At 36.5% G+C, this 21,941-nt stretch overlaps 1 protein-coding gene across 1 annotated transcript; it reads left to right on the forward strand.

Annotated features, from left to right (window-relative positions):
• The first annotated feature begins 19,741 nt into the window (after positions 1-19,741).
• On the forward strand, positions 19,742-21,265 carry LOC110939921 (transcription factor MYB36). Its single transcript, XM_022181489.2, has 2 exons — positions 19,742-19,893; positions 20,608-21,265. The coding sequence occupies exons 1-2, from the start codon at positions 19,808-19,810 to the stop codon at positions 21,140-21,142; spliced, it is 621 nt and encodes a 206-aa protein (XP_022037181.1). The 5' UTR covers positions 19,742-19,807; the 3' UTR covers positions 21,143-21,265.
• Positions 21,266-21,941: the final 676 nt, after the last annotated feature.

Here is a 21,941-nt window from a genome sequence, read left to right on the forward strand (position 1 = left end):
GAGCATTTTGCGCATTTACAGCAAAATTCTGGGAAGCCTTGCGCTTCCTCGACCTCATAGAAGACTCGCCCTTCTTCTTACCCTTACCTTTACCCTTGTCTTGAACGGAATTGGCCGACTGCTTCTTGTCACCCTTACGGGTCAGTTTACCTTTTCTGACCTGAGACTCGGTCAGAGTAGCAGCCAATTCAATTGCCTGACGAACAGTGGTAGGATTACTACCTGTGAAAATCTCTTGCACAGTATCGGGTAGACCATCGATATACCTCTCAATCGCTTTTTCCAATGGGGTAACCATAGTGGGACATAACAAACTTAGCTCTTCATAACAATCCATATACGCACGGTGTTCTCCCCTATCTTGTTTCAGATCGTCAAATTCTCGTTCCAAAGCTCTAATTTCGTGACGGGGACAGAACTCTTTCATCATGAGAGCTCGAAGCTCTTCCCACATTTGTGCCATTGCCACATCGGCACCCCTATCACGCATCACACCGTTCCACCATGTAAGAGCACGTTTCTCGAACACACTTGACGCAAACTCAACCTTACGCTCATTTGGGCATTGAACATGTCTGAAGGTGCTTTCCAAACTCTCAATCCATTGTAGGAGCGCAGTTGCTCCTTGAGACCCAGAAAACTTTAGTGGTTTAGCCGAATTAAACGTTTTAAACTACACTGAGCATTGTTGTTATTATTGTTGTTGTTCACTTGATTGATCTGAGTTACTAGGTTTGGAAGCACAGCTATGATTTGCTGAGCGACAAGGGCTGCGATTGCAGCATCCTGTTCGGGATCACGTCTAGGTGGCATATTCTAAAAAGAATAAGGAAACATGAGAAATGAGTGAGATCGACAATTGGATAAACAAAAGAGGTATTGAAAACATCGACAAAACATAAGGAAGGCGATCATTCGTTCGTTACCTCGAACAAACAAATGACACACAATGACTAATCAAAGTAAATAGATCAATATAATGTATCGCGAAGACATGCTTTAGCCTATAAGTGGACACTCATCCCTAGAGTTCCCAGGTAAGAGTGACTGGTCCGATTATGTGGATTTGTATGAACACTCTAGCCTTAGATAGAAAACTCAGGATACAAGCATCCACCCTTCCAGATTGCACGTGTTCACATTATAAGACCCAAACTTTGACGAGATTTTGAAAACTTAAAGGGTTCAAAACCTTATAATCAATCGTCCAAGAATAGATGATTGATTTTCGAATCGGATTTGTTATTGTGTTCTCATTGTGGTTATCACCTAAATATAGGTGACGACATTGTTTTAAAAATCTAAACGCAAGAAACTTGTGTTAGGGTCCTGTGGAAGTTATAATCTAGGTCAAAACATTACTAATAACCTAACTCCCTATAACCATTGGCTTTGATACCAACTCTTCTGTTACACCCCGATCGCGTTAAAACAACGAAACTGCTACGGAAACGTCGGGGAGTGGAGTGGCAGAATTATTGTTTCACAAACATGGTATTCAAAAGTTTCGTTTTATTAGTTATTAAACATTTACATTGTCTTGAAAACCAAACGAACAAGATTACATATCGTCTATCATCATTAATAAGTTTCTAAGGCCTCGTCCAGTCCTAAGTGAGCATGCATCCTAGTCGTAACCAACATCATTCAACACCACCTGAAACATATGTGAAAATAAAGTCAGCAAAGAAATGCCGGCGAGCACATAGGTTTTATGTGAGTGTCAGATTCATGGCTCGTTTTTATGTTTAAATAACTCGTATAACCTCGTTAATCGATATTGGAAAACCTTGTTTTGTAAAACATTTGTATTGTAAAATGAATAACCAAGTCAAAACAGATCGATTACAGTTTATAAAACCTTGATGCCATGAATCTTAACTCAAAACATTTGTTTATGTAAACCTAAATCGTAAATCGTTCTCGTAAAATAACTCGTATGGTTTATATCGTTTAGTAAACTTCGTTTGTGTGAGATTATTCACCCAAGTGAACTAAATAACGCCACGATATGTAATATGATAAAAGCACTTATTTATAAGAAGTACCAAGGGCGTATCTACCATGCTTTTATCATATTACACCCGTCCCATTATTTAAACACTAACCAAAAACAAATCGTTCATTCAATTCGTTTAACTTGTTGAAATCGTTCCAATCGTTTCAAATCGTCCAGTCGTTTCGAAATCGTTCTCGTTTTAATTGTGAAAACTACTTTTGGTCGTCTCGTTTATAACATTCAAACCTTCGCAACTCGTCCATCGTTCAACTCGTATTAACAAACCACCAAAGGGTAAGTTAACAATCAACAGGTTCAGTCGTTACCCACATAACCCACACACGTAACCATGGGTGCAGTCTGATAACAAAATTTGTCAGATACTATGGTACCATAACCTAATACTGGTCGGTTCGGCCAAAATTAATGAATGTCATTCGTTATGTAAATACGTCCAACAAGTTCGTTCACATTATCAAAATCGTTCTTGTTTAATATAAACCATAGTATTCGTTTTTGAAATCATCGTTAAAAGCATCGAAATCGTTTAACACATACGAATCACCCCAAAACAATTGAAAACAGTAAAATAGGGGAACTATGTACTCATATTGAATTGCAAATATCCTTGATTAAACTGAACTAGCAAAGCTCGAGTAAACCAAGGATTTCAAGTAGCACCTAGTAATCGGATCGCTAAGTTAAAGAATAAACACCTAAATCAGAAGATCGGGTAGAATGAGGTCTTGTAAACCAAATGAGCATTGGAACTCATGTGATATGGTTTAACAAAGCCTACATTCTAAATTGGAACCTATTCCTAAGTGCTTACGACCCGTTACGACCCATTAAGGTAGCTTATGCTACTTTAACGCGTCGTTCGCGCAAAAACGCGTTCGAGACGCCTAACTAGTCCTATGACAAGTATTATATGCCCTAACATGTTTATATATGTTGCATAATCAGCTTAGGTGACAAAAGTTAAGTTACATATGCTTAAAATCCAATTATGCATGAAAAGGGCATTTTGGTCATTTTCCTAAGGCATATAAACTACCTATCATACAACGAATTAAACATAGTGACCATAAGGTATAACCTCGGAAGGTTATTCCCTATACAACTATGGTCACAAATATGCTTAGTCGGATCCTAATGATCGACCAAACGGGTCGGGTTCAAAATTCTAAGCGGTTGTTAAGACCGCTTATCTTACGACCCTATACAAGCACTAGACTAAAAGTGACGAGTTAAACATGTTAAAACATGTTTAACTAAGTTAGAAAACAGGTTTTGATATCAAAACAAAGTGTTTTGATACCCAAAGATAGTTTCATGGCAAAATACGCATAAACACGTACTTTGACCGAAACAATGACTCGTCACTACGCCTAATCAACGTGGTAATCAGTAGGTATAGTCACAAGGGACTATAACCATCGTGATTACCCTCACGTTGCAAAGTTTTAACGAACTTTGTGTTGACCATAACCTGGTCAAAGCAGAAAGTCAAACACTGTTTGACTTTCATGCTTGAAAAGCATAAAAAGTATGAAAGAATACTCACAAAAGGTCCAAGCAAGGAAGTTTTGATTCAAAATTACTCAGGTATGAAGTATACACTCCAACTTAGAGCAGATTGAATCAAATTGTGAGTTGCAAGAATGAAAAATGGTGGGTATATATAGATTTCAGAGAACCGTTAGGATCGTTTCTTGATAATTGAGCTTTGATCTTGACCCTCCATGTGTTACCCATTGTTTTATATACCATGGGAACTCAAATACCATCAAATGGTATTGCAAATCAAGGATTAAAACCATCAAAACCAGCTCAAAAGACCAGATTCAATGTTTCTGTCTGACAGTCTGCACGGGCCGCGTAGAAAATAGGCAAGGTTTACGCGCCCCTCCTAGAAAACTTTGGCAGATTGTCAGTTTTAGTCCCTGCAGGCCCAAAACTTGGTTCTTCATGCATTTTTGACACGTTTAAGCCCCGTTAACCCTATTTCAAGGCATTAGAATGAAGTTAGAGTATAGGGAACTTAAAATATGCTCAAAAACATCTTGGATGTCGGTTTGTTTGGTCGTACGGTTGCGTTATTCGTTTAATTACGACGAAAACTCGAACGGACGCAAAAACGATCCAAATTTCAGGACGAATGGTATTTTTGCATTCCAATCACTATAATAAAATGCTTTAATGATTAAAAAAATTTTGGATGTCCAGATATATTCAGAACGTAAGATATGCGCGAAAATGCAAACTTATGCACTTTTTGATGCTTTTAGTCCCTGTTTGATCAAAAAGTTTATTTTCGCATACCGAACCCCTCAAAGCCTATTTCTAAGCTATGTAAAGGATATTTAGGGTATGTTTAACTTATAATCAAGTTCCGGAATGTTCGTTACTATACGAATCGGCATACTTTCATAGTTTGTCGCAATTAGTCCTTGCGATCGAATAAACTTGTTTTCGACACACCAAACCCTGCAAAACTTAATTCTATGTTATGTAAAGGTTACTTAAGGTATATTAAGCCTATTTCACTATTCCGAAGTGTTTGTCGTGTTAAACTGATTACATTTACGCATCAGTTTGCGTATAACTTTCCAGAAAGTGATTTAAAGCTTGAAATCGAACTCGAATCAAAACGTAAAATCATCAAACACAAATACACACATATAAACACCAAGACACATCGTTTTATTGATAATTGACATTGTTTTACATTGTACATCTTTTACAGGACACAGTTGTCACATGTATATGACTGATTATGATGTTTATATATGATATTTAATGTGTTGGTGAAATCCAAACATTTATAAAATTATGTTGGCAACGATAAGATAAACGCTTATCGCGTAACGATTAACATATGAAACGAACGTCGGTGACCACCCGATCAGTGTTAAAATTCTAAAAATAGTCTATTATGATTAGAATAGTAATTTTAATTATATTCGTGAGGAAAAATAAATTAAAACACTAAGAAACTCTATTTTTTTTTGAGTTTGGGTGCGTACCGCGCGATACTGCGCGTATTAGACAGAATACTTTCAACACAGCCAGTCAAGACAACTGGTAATTATTTCAGTAATAGTTTTGTGTGATTATTTTTATAGAACGATAAAAATAATTTAAATCGCACTAAAATGGGATTAAAACGCTAGATAAAATACCCGGTATCCAGTAAAATACCTGTTTTTAACACTAAATTACATATAAATGTGTATGTATATATGATTATGTGAGATGTATGCAAGGTCTGTGATAAGTGGCGGCTAGAGGAGAAGGTTCTACCTTCTCTCTCTTACACTTGTTAGCCTAGGAAATCTCACTTAATGATTAAGCTTGTAAAGGTGTCCATAAACTCACCATAACCCATACAACCCTTTTCAAAATCACCTCCACTCTCTCTCTCTCTCTTGATGAAGCTCGGCCGAACACCCCTAAACACACACACATTTCAGAATTTTAAACCTTTCTTGAAGATTTGAAGGCATTCCAAGGTGTTTTCAAGCTTACATGAAGGTTTAGAGGTGATTCCAAAGAGATTTGAGCAAGAACAAGGCTTCATATCATCATTATTTTCAAAACCCACTAAGAATCTTGAAGGTATAACATATTTTCTTTCAAATCATGTTCATGATTCTTGGTGATGAAAATGCTAGTGGAAGGTTTCTCTTGTTCTTAGATTTAAACACTAACTTGAAAACTAAAACAAATGGGTTTTTGGAATGAAAATAAAATGGATATGTATATGTGTGGGTGTAGCCGTATGTATGTATGTATATGTATATGAGATTGAGTTTTGACTTTTGATAGATTCTTTTTGACATGATTTTTGTGAAGTGAAATGTATGTGTGATCAAAGGAATGTTCTAAAAAGGTTTTATGATTTGAGATGAACATGTGAAAAAGTGAAACTTTGGAAGTTTATGTATGTATGTATATATGTCGTGTATATATGTATATGTACACATGTATGTGAATTTTTGATGATTAAAGACTTGGATATGTAAGAAAGTGTATGTCTTGCATTTATGATAAATGATTGGATGATGATCATATGAATGTTGGAATGTTTGAGTATTTGAAACATGAGTTAAATGAAGGTCTAGATGCATTCAAGTTCATACAAAATGATTAGAACATGTTATGGATGCATTAGATGCATTTACTAGATCATGCATGTTGGAATATGATCATGAAATAATGATGTGAACATGATTTGATAAAAATAAATTTTAATCAGATCCTAAACACTAAAAATGTAAATATTTGAAGTGCTTAATGGTATATAATTTTGTCATAATGTTTTCTAGGTTTGCATGCTGTACTTGGTGCATTAGGAGTTGTAAAATACGTGAAGTCGCATGATTTATGTGACTTACACAAAAACTGCACTAATCTGATTATAACCACTATTTTAATCAGTAAATAACATGTATTGTGTTAAAATATCAAGTCATTCCGAGTTGGGATGATTATAGGAACGTTTAACGCAAAACTATGCGTTAAAACGGTCAAAAATCGGCTTTTCGAACGATGTTTATGAATCTGATTTAGATCAGTAAGTAAACTGACATTTTTAGTTTAAAAATGAGTATTTTAACTAATTTTAAGTTTACTTGGTGTTTGGTTGGTCATACGTGACTTCCGACGCCCGAAAACGTTACCGAATCGCTAAAATATGCGTTTTTCAATGAACACTAGTATTAGTAATTTTTAGGTGAACCTTATGTGTTAAGATGTGTTATGTGATTTAAACATGCAAATATGATAATATGTTGAGTTTTAACATGATAGCTGGAAATTTAGGCTATGCATGTACACTTGTGTGTTTTATGCAGTATAAATGGTAAAATCGCGTTAAACGTGTAACTTGTTTGTCGAGCATGAAAATTTGAATACACATGAGATATTTTATGTATACTTGGCTTAAAATTGACAAAATAGATAAGTTAACGAGATTACGCCTATTTCGATAATAATTTATGTGTACGTTTATGTATATATATTACGACGCGCAAATCGTAGATATATTACGTATAAACAGATGTGTTAACCGATTTACAGGATAATGGTCACCAATAAAATTGTTCAAGTCGCAAAATTTTAAATATATATATATATATATATATGTATGGACTCATATATATATTAACGTGCCAACATAATAAAAAAAGGATAACTTTTCGAGAAAATCTCAAAATTATGTGAAGATTCTAAGAAATGGAGAAACTTAGGATTTTTGTGATATATTGATTTAAAAATCATTCCTACGTATAATAGAATGTGTAGAAATCAATCTGTGGGATTACACTATTTAAAAATACGCACTTAAAGGTGAGTGTCACTAAACCCCCTCTTTTTAATGTTTTGTATATGTTTTGGGGGATGAACACGCCTAAAAGGGTTTAATACTGTTTTTGGATTAAAATATACCTTTTAATATAAATTATATATATTTTCGTTGAAAATATATGGAGTTTTAATAAATTATACATTTTCGAGATAAAATGTTTTTGATAAATATATGTTTCAGGGGAGAAACGGAGATTTACACGGCGTTTTGGGGGAAAACGACCGTATAGTTTGAATGAATTTGGCTTGGTCTCAAGAGAGTAAGTAACGGATTAGGCTTACATTTCGGTGGGGATTTTAGGGAATTCGTACAACATCACATATTAAATTTGTCTTATTAGTATGATATATATATATTGTACGTGAGGCAGACATCATAGATGGTCTCGATATGGACCATGCGCCAGTGGTGTCGTTTAATCATTTAAGTATTGCACGCGAGGAATTGTTGGTAGAACTATCGGGTTGACACCCCGTCGTGAACGGTCGCCCCGTGTCAAGTCAAACGACGAATTTATATTCTGTTTATAGTCTAGCCTTGATTATCCCTACATGGTAAAATATATAGTTCGTAATGTGTAGCTAACTTACGAGTCCGAATATTTGACGCTATAAATTTAATATGTAAAACTTGGGAAAATGCCCTATTCGGAGGTTTCGGCTGAAAAACCTTCGACGGATGACCCATGAATTTTTATTAAGGAAATAAATTGACTTTCAAAAATTATATGGATGTTTTATAATAAATACATAATTAGAAAGCTTTTTCCTTGGAAATCAAATTGTTTAAATTTGAACATGTGACCTTCCTTTGTGTTGACACTTGATTTTAAACGTGTTCTACAGGTACTTGAGTTCGGCTTCGGGAATCATGGCGTATCTTGTGTTTGTTGATGCATGTTTTGTCACTTAAAATGTTGGACTGACTTTTTAAACTTTCTGGGACGAATGTAATAAGATCCGTGAGGATCAAAGACAGCTTAACTATGTAATGGTTGTTTCATGTTTAAAAACGAAATGTTTAAAACTTTGGTTTTATATAAGATAAGATGTCCAACAATTTAATGCATTGATCATCAAGATATAAATGGGCACCAGCTTCCGTTACCACTACGTTTTATATTCCACTGCGACGTTTTTGGGGTGTGACACTGCGCAAGGCAGTTCGTAATACATATTCACCACTATGAATCATGTGATTAATTGTCCTTAACAACCCCTGAGTGAACAGGTGCTGAGTCCAAACTAATAGTACTATCGTTGCTAAGGCAGGTAGACAGCAATCTATGTGTAAACATAGCAAACAAGCAATCATTGAGTCACGTATAACAGGCGGTAGCGGTTAACGTTAAAGTATTGCCTAGTGTGTTCGATGTGATTTAGAATAAGTAACGTATTGAAGGGAGAGCTTAGAGCGAGTTTAGCCTGATCAGAACGATAGTATAAACGATAAGCGACTCGTAAATCGACACAAGTGCACCAAGGATCAGATGATAATCCGATGGGATGGCCAGTCTATCGAGTGGTAATCCGATCGGATGGCCATTCGATTGGATTGTCACCTCGATTGGTGAGAATGTGTTTATGTATGAAGGCTTGTCTTTTGAAGTTTTTGTTGTAGAATTTTGAAAATAAGGAAGTATCTCTACCTTTCAGGTTGGTCGATCGAACGACGGTTCGATCGGACGGCGATCCGATTGACGAGGCTTCTCAGTTTGAGAACAAGTTCACCGCAGGATGGTCACTCGATCAGATGGCTATCCGATCGGGTGGCAATCCGCATGTATTGAACATGTTGAAAATTGTTTAAGTGTTGAAGTCCCAAACGTCACATGGTCAGATGGTCGCTCGATCGGGTGGCAACCCGATCGGACGAAAATCCGTTCGACGTTCAGTCCTTCTAAAATTGAAACAAGGTTTGAAGTGTGGGACCAAGGTGCAAGCCGATCGGGTGGCTGTCCGATCGGATGGCAATCCGATCAGACGGCAATCCGTTCCGATGGCCTAACCGTCTTGACACTTGGTTGTTTTTGATAGTTTGAAGCTTTGAACGAGACGCTGTGATACGTGCTAAGCAACAGAACCTCGCCAAGCCCCAAGTGATCTGATCGGATAGGAATCACCCTAGTCCGGTCAGACCGTGGTTCGAGCCGGTGGTTCATGCTTAACCCGAAATCTGTAGTCTCTTGGATAGAATTTAGATCTGGAACTAACACACCACTAAGAATGAGTAGGAGGTTAGAACAAGTTCCGAATCTATCGGTTTTGAGTGCATCGAGTGTAAAAGAGTTGAAAGAAAGTTAGAAAACCATCTTTCACTCCTTTTCACCATGAATATGTTCAGATATATGCAAGATCTTTGTTTATTCATGTGGAAATCGTCCAGATCTAAGTTATTCTTGGTGGATTGAAGCAAAAACATGAAGTTCATAAGAACCCCATGATGACATCATCCTAGAACACCTCAAATCTAGTGATTTCACGGTTAAAAGTAGAGAATCAAAAGATAGAAAGGTGTAGGAGTGCGTGTAGATCAAGAAAGTACAAGATTTAGCTTGAAAACTTACAAGAATCGCGAGAAATTGAGAGAAAGAGCGGCTGGAGCGAGTTGGGTCGAGTGAGAGCTGTCACATCAAGTGATGTGACATATGAGGGGTATTTATAGGGTTTCCCAAAAAGGAAAGTGGGGAAAGTGGCTGGTCGATCGGGTGGCAGCCCGATCGGATGTTAACCCGATCGGTTGACCACTCGATTCGAGTGTTCGGTGCGACGAGTTTTGCTGTTTTGATTCGTGTGTTGAGCGTTGCGATGCGATAGAGTTTCTCATTAATCCCAACTACTATATCTAACATACAATCATCAAGTTAACTAGGATGATTACACTTGCATTTAGCGTCTGCGATTCGATTGCGATAGCGTTGCGATTGATCACCACAGCATAAACATAAATAAACATGCACAAGTAACACACAAAAGGCACACACACGTAAAACCATATCCAGAACGCATAAGTCGAGTTGCGAATGCGATAGCGATAAACATGCGATAAGTATCGATTAAACCTCGATATTAACAAGTACTCCACATACTACAACTAACGTAACAAATTAAATAGACTATCTACAAGTCAAAGTAGTCAAAACAGGAGTTGAGCAAGGAGGGACAGATCGCAATTAGCAATCTTTTCTTCCTTTGACTTCAATCTTGACTTTGACTTTGACTTTCGAAACATGGGGTGTTACATGTGTGACGTACCAGGATCCACCCACTAATCACATTGAACTATAACAATATATAAAACAAAAGATTCCATTTATTTCAAAATATAGTTTCAAATCATAACATAATCCAAAACGTCAGCGGAACCATAATGTAAATCGTTATTCAACTGTTTCAAAACAAGTGTATGAAACCAATGAACATGTATCCAAGAGTCACGACCCATGACCCCTCCAGCTCTCCAAGATAGCAAGTCCCATCCATGAATCTAACGACCTGCAAGCATGCAGACAAGTGTGTCAGACGACGCTGGTGAGTTCAAAGTTTGTTAATGCGTTTAGTTACCATATATCAGTTTAAAACATTTCAGAGATATGATGTTGTTAATAACTCGATTACCACAGATGGCTCCAGATTATTTACCCTTCCCCAATGCTCTATCAAACATTGGTCAAGTGGTTAAGGTAATTAGTTCACGCCTGTCCTCCCCGGTACGGTGTGAGGGTGCCAAACCTAATAGCGCTATCAACTAATAACCTCGTTGCCTCCCCGGCAACCAATTCGGTATATAATGGGACTTAAATGATAGATATAAGTGTATTAACCAACATCCCAGGCTTAACATTCCAGTCAAACCCAATAACCCAGTATTCCTCCCCGGAATACCTACCAGATGTCCCTCCCCAGGACGCATGCTAGAAAAAGAGCAGTGAACTCACCTTAGATTTGCTCGGCTTATTTAGTTACCCTTTCTAGTTAATCAACCAATCCTACCGTGGTTAATAATACGATCAGTTTCATAATAACCAAGTCACATATTCCACACTTATGGCACTCATCAAAAGGTCACTGTATAACATATAGCAATTGTTCAATTTCACACCCAACCACATCCCATGTGCATATCACGCAATATCATTCAACAGTTGAATTGGTCGTTCACATTAGTCAATTCACATTAGTCAATACAAGTTCCTTGTTTCTATTTAATGTTGTTAACATGCAACAAACGTTCTTGTGTGACCAAAACATTCAACATCATAAGCATCATGAACCATTCGAACTCTATGTTATGTGAACATATCCACTGTTCACATTGTTCTGTTTGTTTTATCCACGGCGAAGGACCCTTTCGGCGAACTATCATTCTTCGTCAACCATGGGTGTGACGAAGAACCACAATGCCGAAGAACTGTTCTTCGTCAGAAAAGGACTTCGGCGAAGAACCCTAATGTTTCGTCGAAGGCCAGCCACCGAAGAATTACATTCTTTGTCGCTGCACATGCACAGACAGTGATGGTTCCCTACAAACCCTAATCATGGCAGTTTCACGTATCATCATACAATTGTTAAACGATTTCCTATTAACACTAGTTCATCGAACAGAATTAGCAAACCACATAATGAATGTAAACGTACACCGATCATCGAGCCTTTATCATAAATGTTCTAATTCCTCAGATTGAGTATCAAGTCATCAGAACCCCTTTTTAACGACTAACCCTGCTCATAGTCTCACTGTTCCAAATCTAATCAGTTTGTTATTGCAAGTCATTCATCAAAACCTTGTTATCATGCAACCCTAAAATTAACATCATTCATATCGAATTACCAACTAAGCATTAGATCATGCATTGGTTCTCCTTCACCACAATAAACAAATCAAGCACACATGAACAGGAATTACATGGAGGTTTATTCAATTCATGAAAGTGTTACTAACCACACGATGATTGTGCATAAGGAAAGATCGATTGAGGACTCCCAACCAAGGAGAATGGCTGCCGTCTAACAGAGAGAGAACAGTAGGATTTTGTGTTTACGGTTATGATTATGAGAGGTTATACAATCTGAAAGGTATGGGCCCCAAGTGGACCTGGGCCGAGGGTCTTGACGAAGGACCTTCTTCGTCGTGTAGGGTGATGACGAAAGTCCTAAGCTTCGTCGAGTATAGCAATGACGAAGAATCTATACTTCGTCGAGTTTGATGTTGACGAAGAACTATCTTCGTCGAGGTAAGTTTATGACGAAGAACCTTAGTAATGAAACATGCACAATACAACCACACAATCAATACAGTAATCATTTATCAAACATGCAACATTAATCAGTTATCAAAACAGAGTTGTGAAACAAGTAATTGCGTAGAGACAAGACCTTGAAATCTCGGGTTGTCACAGATGTGCTGGTTGAATATGCAAATTCACATATTTGTTTGACGGGAAAAGAGAACAATGATGGTAATTTTTTACTGTATATTTATCTAAAAGAAATTTAGTAATTTATCTGAAAGAAATTTAGTAATAAAACAGTATACGGTGGTAGTAAATTGTTGTCAATTTTCGTAATACAAGAGTCATAATCAAAATGTGGTAATAGTGATATTATTACTAATAGTAGTGAATGGAGTGTAATTTATAATTTGGAATCCTTAAATATTAGTGAAAGTTAATCCGAAATTCTTAAATAGTAGTGAAATTGAGAATAAATTACCGAGTGATTAATCAACTGTGAACCATTTGTTCCAGGTTTATGTATGTGCATGGAGTCCAACCGAGTCTCTTTTGGCATATCCGGGTGCGTTTATTTTCTTTCCAAAACAACATTATTTATGAACATTTTTATGGATATATCTTTATTTATTTTTTTAATTCACAAATATCTAGATCTGAAGATTCCACAGCTAGAATCTGGGCCATTCGCGATGGCCCATGTAGATCCGATACACAAAACGGGCCCTCAAACGTTGCGGTTTTAAAGCACTACAGAGGTAGAACAAATGATAAGCGTAACGACGTAACCACACTCGACTGGAGTGTGAGTTTTGACTGCAATATTATAATTTATAACTCATGTTTTAGAATATTTCGCTAAGTTTTTGGATTTTTTGGGCCCGTTATTGATGTAGTGCGTGATACGATAAATGAAGATCAAACATGTTGATTCTACGAATACCCGTGTAGTTCTTCCCCAACCCCAAAATTCAACCCAAAGGGCACGGAATTTGAAGGGAAAAATCAGTTTTCTCAAAATTCAAGTCTAAACTTTTCATTATCTTTAGCAACATATAAATAGAGACTGAAATTCGAAAATGGGCCTAAAACACACTTGGGCCAAAAACTAGAACAAAACAAAAGTCCAAAAAACCCACTAAAAAACATAAAACATAAAATAACTCATGGAAATAAGCGTTTTTTGGCCCGGACGATGACCCAAACTGCCGTAGGCATTTGCAGCAAGATGGAGCTCGTTCTCACGGTCGTTTCGCCTGGTCGCACGCCTAAAACGGACCCCTGTAGCCCAAGTTAGAGCCATTTTAGTAAGGCCCCTTTTGTTACACGATCTTGGGCCTCCAAATACAAGATGGCCCGCTCCTCTACACTTGGGTCCGCATCAGTTATCTTATGTAGGGTGAGGGTACACTACTTGCAACGGGTTCTTATGATGGTCAAGCCAGAATATGGAGTAAAGATGGTGAGTACACTTTACGGGTTAATATCCGGCCCGTTAATTTTGTGTATTCAACTCTTAATATTGCCACTTACACCCCATCACTCCCCTCAGCTTTCAAAAAAAATTGTAAAATGTCATTTTGACCCCTGTTTTACGTGCTTATTTATATGTACTTGGGTCAAATTTAATACGTTTTCGTGCTATTTTCTATGTACGTTTTTGGTTGGTCTACGTTTTGTTCGGAAACGAGTCAGATCAAATATAATATGTTTTCACTAGGCGGTATAAATTCGAGTTACTTTACGTTTCGACTCCCCCGCAAGTCCGCAACACGTGGTAACTGGTACCATTCTTTAACGTAAAAAAAAACAATATTTTCTTCCATGTTTATTGTTAAGTACGGTTCGTTATAAATCCAAGTCGGTTTATGTTTCGATGTAAATTTTCTCGGAAATGAGTTAGGTCAAATATATTACATTTTCGTGCTTATTTTCATGCGCGTTTTTAGTTGGTCTATGTTTTAATGTAAATTTTGTTCGAAAACGAGTCTGGTCAAATATTTGACATTTTGACGGTATAAGTTCAAGTTACTTTAAATTTTGCCGCCGCCGCAACAACGCACGACTGGTCAAAATACTAGGTTAAAGAATAAAAAAAGGGTTACGATGAGGTGGCAATGAGAAGAGACATCTGCTACGTTTGTTAAAAAAATCATTTCGTTTACGAATCTTTTAACCTTTTTAACATTACAAGAAATATGGGTTTTAACGACCACACCTTTAGCGACGAAATGATTCGTCACAATAGATCGTCTATTGCGACTAAAAGTAGTTTCTACAAGTGTTTTTGAAATTTTTGTGTTTGGTATCCTGTGACAACCAAATTTGGTTGGTATAGGTTTTTAGCGGGCTTGAGGGAAATTAAAGCCCTCTTTGAAATTTTATGAAAATTCAATAGCAACAAAAATTCGTCGCCATAGATAAAAACTCTTTTATTTTCCCTTTTTTGTTAATCTGTATTGTAAAAAAATAAAACAATAAATAAGAATATTTTTGTTTCTAGCTATTGCGACGAGACGAAACGTAGTCTCTATATGGTTTCCACATTAAACAAAATTAGGCCCAAATAACATCCCCATTCTGCCCCAAAACCCTCGTTCCTCTCTGGCGCCGGTTTCTCATGTCTTCCACCTTCACCCATCACCTGCAACAACCTTCACACCAATCTACGCCGCACCTTTCTTCACCACCGTAACCTCGTAACTCCGTGAACCTCCAACAAACACACCCACGACTTGCTGGACGGAATAGTTTTGATTTTTGCTTGATCGATTCCATCGGATTTATAGTTTCTTGAGAGCTTACACAGCCTCGATAGGCCAAGTAATAGTCTCACATGATATATTCCTATCGAAATTTGTAGCTAGTTGTTTCATTTAGTTAGGTTAGATTTGTTGAATAACGGATTCGTCAGTGAAATTCCATTCCGGCTAGTTTAGGTTTGTTCGTTTTTTAATCCTATTGTTTTGTCTGGAACTAATTTGTTCTTGGATTTCAATATTGGATGAAGAAGCCATTAATAATTTAGGTGGCCGATTGGAGCTCATTACTGATGTCATAGTACAAAACAATGAAAAATAAATAATTAAGAGTGCATGCCGTAATCATTTTCCACAGAACATTGGAAATTAATACGATTCAACTTTATATGTATGTGTGTAGAAGTGTATATGTTCGGAATTTTCCAATTTTTTAGGTATTCTGTTGTTTTTTTAATTGTTTGATGTGTAGTGTGTTAGAGACCGATTCGAGATGATCAATCTCCCAATAGATACCCGTAGAGTGGGTTGGGCTCCAAGAACATAGATAAAGAACAAGACTAGTTTTGCTAATGAGTCCGTGTTGTTGGTTGATGATGCGGTGTCTGTAGAGACGCCGATGCCATAACTTCAATGTGTGAGGTGATGGTGGTTGAAAGTTCAAGTTCTTGTGGTGTGTTCTGGTCATGGAGGGTTGCTTTTTGGGTGGAAGATGAGAGTGTCTCAGTATTTGGTGATGGTCGCGGTGAGGGAGGTGATTGTGGTGTGTAGGGCTTCAAAGGCTTTGGCTTGTGCAGCTTGTTGCGCAGCTTGGTGATCCAGCCAAATGTCGAGTCGCTCAACCAAAGCCCGGACCATGTCTTCACGTGACAAAGGAGGCATGAGCAAGCTAATGAAAGCACCAATGTTAGAGACCGATTCGAGATGGTCAATCTCCCGATAGATACCCGTAGAGTGGGTTAGGCTCCAAGAACAAAGATAAGGAACAAGACTAGTTTTGCGACAATTTTCTCTTGTATTTTCTTTGGATACTTAAGCTAAAATAGGAAAAAAATGGTGGTTTCTCCTAGGAGGTCATGCACCATGAACTGTGAACGTGGACCTAATGCCACATGCCCATGCTTACATATAACTGAATAATAAACGTGAGTACTAAACTAATAAGAACTAACTAATAATTAAAAACTAACTTTCATGTAACAATATTTAAATGTGGTGGTGGGTTATGCCGTAGGATTACGACAACAGGTCGGGTCGTATCATAGTGTATGTGTATGCATATGTTTGTATGGTTTTTTTATAATGAAGGTACTTGCAGACAACATCCTATTCTTTGGAAACTTTTGAGAGAACAGCCCTAGAGTGGATGAGGGATATGTGAAGATATGTGCAGTATTATGTATATGTTACTTTAATGTTTAATCATGTGTGCCTATATCCTTCCATTTTTTATGTATATGTACTTAAAACATTAGTAATGTGGATTTCTTTCATTATATCTTTATTTATCTAATCTGATGCAGCTGTAGATGAACTGACTGGCTATTTAACAAGCGAAAAGTACAGCTGTTATATGGCGAATCATAGAAACGAAGAATAAACATCGGTCCTTATAAGGTTTTTTCAGTTTTGTGTATATTTATTCTTTTTCTTTACATATACTCTTACGGATATCAAATATATATTGTTTATCTAATGTTTATTCATGTTGTTTGTTGGCTGTCAAATTGTACATGCTTTGTTCATAGCAATAACAGGCTAGTGAGTTACGGTCCACCCGAGCCTGAGACCCTTCTATACTTGGTCCTTAAGAAGAGGTTTTTATAGCTTTGTTTTAATTGTATTTTGCTTTATGATGTACATTATGCTCGGTATCAAACAATGTTATCCAATTCATCGTGTGCTTCTTCTTTGCAGTATATATCGATGATGAACAATTATGAGAACAAGAGGCAAGGTCTACCTATGAATCGAACACTTATGACTGTCAATACTTAGTCAGCTCTGAAAAGGTTTACCCAGTTCTGTTTTAATTTGATCTTTTGCTTTACAAATACCGTTTATGTACTCTTATGGATACTGAATACTTGCTGTCAATACTTACTGGTAACGGATTCGATTATGATAACAACAATCAGGATAAGAAGAAAAGATTGACAAGTGGGCAACTACAGGCATTGGAAAACAGTTTTCAGGAGGAGATAAAGCTTGCACATGAACTTAGGCTGAACCCTGATAGAAAGATGAAGCTTGCACATGAAGTTAGGCTGAACCCTGATAGAAAGACGAGTCCTAAAAAGTGTAACACCTGATGCATTCCCTAATGTAAACAAGGATGAAGAGGATGAACATCGACAAAGAAAAGAATAAGCTATGAAGGAGATCGACAAGATAATGCGTCCTTGACAGCTCGTCATTTCAACTTGATGAAGAAAACGATAAAGAAGATGAATTCTTATAATTTAGTTTTGAATTATTTGGATGCATGTATTTGAATAATATATTGCAAGTTCTGAATATCGACTTGTTACGGTTATTTATAGTAGAATCGAACTTAGTTTGCACGTACTTTGAATATTTTGGATTTTACACTTTTATTATTTAGAAAACCTGAAAAATTAAAAAATTAAAAAAATTATATTTGTTCACCTATAGCGACTAAATTTAGTCTCTACATGTGAAAGCTCTAAAATTTGTTAAAAACCTAGCGACTAAATTTAGTCGCTAAAAGTTTTATCTTCTAGAATTAAAGATTTTTTTTTAATATGTGATGAATTTTTAACAAAACACCTATAGAGACTAAATATCGTCGCTATAGTTCAACCTATGGCGACGCCACCTGTAGCAACGAAACTATAGAATTTAGTCGCGAAAAGCTATAGTTCAACCTATAGCGACGCCACCTGTAGCAGCGACTAAATTCTATAGAATTTAGTGTTGTTTTATAAACTTGGGGAGCAAATTATATGTGTTAGGAACAATGAGTCAGAATGTAATGAACTTAATGCGTGTTTAGTATCTTTAGATGATATTTTGGATATATTTCAAAAAAAAAAACCCTGCAGGACACAATTTTAAATACGTTTGTAATTTGTAATGACGTTTGACGGGTTTTTGATGATTTATAAATTTTAGTTTGATGTTCTTTTGTCTTACATGATCCGACCCGACCCGCTATGAACCGATATTTTTATACAGCTAGGGGCCTAAAATCTTTGAAAATATTCCGCACCCACAGGAAAAAATTCCTGGGTCTGCCACTGCTTTGAAGTATGCTGGAACAAAGAAGGCGATAAGATCGGGGCGTGTTTCTCAAACAATGTTGTTTGTATCTTGGATTTCCGTATGTAATCTTAGTTTTAGTTTTAGTTTTTTGGGGAGGTTGGATGTTTTTAGGTAATTTGGTATAATGGTGATTTAGTAACCTAAACTTGTAGCTTGGCCTGGTATAACATTACATGCCTGCATTTTAGAGATAACAAGAGGTTGCTTTCTCTTTGGGTGTCAATGGCACCATTGGTTTATTAATTTCATTTTTTTTGGTGATCAAAATCTACATGGTGTTCTCAAAATCTATTTATCATGCTTAATGTTTTGTTAGTACTTATGATTAATTATCTTGGTTAGTTTGATTTAGTATATAAAGGTATTAAAAAGTATTATTTAATTGAAAAGGAGAAAGAAAAGCTATGTAGCACGGGGACTCCATTTATGTGGCCGTACCAGTCTCGGGTACTTGTCGGGGACGTTTCCTAAACGTTTCCAATGTCGGGGACGTATCTGGTAGAAGTATCCAGCCCGTTTCCATTTATTTTTAGGGTTTTTACCATTTCAAATTCCACAACCGGTCATTAAATAAATAGACCTATCATATTCGGCTTCTCTAATTTGTAAACTTTCAAGTCTCATCATATCTAATTCTCTATCGATTGCCGATCTCTCACTAGATGAACCGAAATTTGAAAATGATTTGATTATTGATAATTAATTACCTTTGGAAGATGTAGTATTTTTGGAATTTGTTTAATGTATTTTTACTTTTTTATATTTTTTATTGCCGTACCCGTATCTTGGAATTTTGAGTTTTGCCGTTCCTCGTTCCCGTATCGTTCCCGTATCCCGATCCCGTACCCGTTCCAGTGCTAGTTAGAAGAAAAGATGGTAATTTGTGTGAAATACAGGATAAAAGTTGAAGGGTTGGATGTGAATGGTCTTAGTTTGTTTATTTTAGTGACTTTTTGTTTGATTAACAAATAGTGGGTCAATGGGTAGTAGTTAGTAGTAGGTGGTTGGTAATTTTGTCTGTATATCCACCATCATCTTCTGAGCAATGAAGGGGAATGTGGAGAGAAGTTTCTTGAGGCCTGCTATTTAACTACGTATTTTTTTTTTTCTTGAATATTCAGCATCTTCTCCACTTAATCACCTCGTTTTTGTTTATACAAATGGATGGACCAAATATAAGACATGGTGAATTCTCTGAAGAGGAAGATAAGATCATTTGCAGCTTGTATGCTAGCATTGGTAGCAGGTTCATCTCAACTTTTGAATATTCTTTATCTTCTTTTTTTCTTTTTTTTGTTATCATAAATATCACTGAAATAATAAGATTTAGGTCAAACTCCATGTGGAAAGATAAGAGTTAATAATATGTGTGTAAGAGAGAATGTCTTCACAGAAAATGATTGATTAATCTCTAGAAAAAAGGGTTAAGTTATTTTATAAAGACTCCTAATTTGTAAGAAATGTTTGAATGATTTATAGAGTGACAAGTGTACAATAAAAAATCTAAGCCCACTACATCACCACCCAAAACCTAAACACCCCACCCCACCCACAAAACCTACCCCCCCCTCCCCACACTCAAAAAAAAAAAAAAAAAAACCTAAATACCCACCCTGTCGACAATTTTTTTTTTTTTTTTGAGGGGGGGGGGGTGTGGGGGTGGGGGTTTAGGTTTTTGGGTGGTGGTGGGTTTTTAGGTGTTTTTTTTTTTTTTTTTTTTTTTTTTATGTAGTGGGTTTTTTTAGAAGCATTTGTACGCTTCTTACAATTAGGAGCTAGCTTTGTATTTGATTTAATCTAATCCCTGGAAAAAGATTTGAAAACTATAGGCGCATGCATGATAAGATAATACATATGTAATGATCCGACTTTTAATTTGTGTGGTGTCTTTTATTTATGTGAACTCTTACTACTATGTAATTGGCTATAAATTCAATTCCTCCCAAAAATGTATATGCAGATGGTCGTTAATAGCAGCACAGCTACCAGGAAGGACTGACAATGACATCGAGAATTACTGGAACACCAAACTGAAGAAGAAGATTTTAACTTATTTTCAAGAAAAAACATCTTTTTTTCCATCTATACCCTTTCAACAACGACCACCATCAAATGATCATCTTACATCTCACCAGTTCTTGAACATTTTGTCCGACACCTCTTATAACAACGAGCATGTGCCGCCTTCTCTGGGATTGATGGCAATGGCACGACTCCCGCTTTCAGATACGCTCAACGACATCTCTTACAACAACGAGCAAGCGAACTATGTGGGATCAGTGGCGTACCAGCAGCAACGTGAGGACGTTGACCATCTACGTGAGGACGTTGGCTGGCTGAAGCATGTGATGGGTTGGGTAGCCGAGGAGTTGCAGGAGCGACGACAACGTGATGGGTTACTTCCACGACCCTACATTCCGCCTGCAGCATGGCATCAGAATTATCAGCAGCAGCAACAGCAGCATCAGCATCAGCAGGATGATCCGTCGCCATAGTATTTTATCTTCTTCGATGTATTTAGTACTTAGTTATATTATATCTTTTGTTATGTATGTAAACACTTATGTTGTATGTATCAAACTTAGACAAATATATCATATTAAGCCGTATTGAAACAATATAGTATTTTAATTTAACTTAAACGGTATAGTATGAAAACGGTGTAATATATTCAAACTATACCCGGGTATTTCAAAATAATTAACGTTATAATAATTTAAAACTGCTATAATATTTTAATTTAAACCGTATAGTATGGAAACACCATAGAATATATTTGAACCGTACCCGAGTAATTTAATAAAATTAATGGTATAAAAATCTTGAACAGTATAATATTCGAATCGCGCCGAGACTTGGTATAATAATTTAATTTAAACGGTACAGTATGGAAACGGTATGATATATTCTAACCGTACACAAGTATATATTTAAATGTTTATAGCATTCGAACCGCACTAGACATGTTATAATAATTTAAACTAAACGATAACAATATAATATATTCGAACCGTATATATATTTTTCAAAAAAATTTAACGGTATGTAATATTAATGGTATAGCATTAACGATTATATATTTTAAGCGATATATCCTTGGAACCGGGTATGTATTTATACCACAGATACATCAAAATAACCAAATAAAATGCTGATGGGTTATATACGCTGCGTACGCAGGGTATATAAACCCTGGTTGTTTGTGCCAATGATTGCTAGGCAGGTCCTGAAATCTATGCCACTTATACACTACGTATAGGTCTATACGCAGCGTATACGTGTAACCCTACACAC

This window comes from Helianthus annuus, chromosome 2 (genome assembly GCF_002127325.2).
Source record: "Helianthus annuus cultivar XRQ/B chromosome 2, HanXRQr2.0-SUNRISE, whole genome shotgun sequence".
Taxonomy (NCBI): Eukaryota; Viridiplantae; Streptophyta; class Magnoliopsida; order Asterales; family Asteraceae; genus Helianthus; species Helianthus annuus.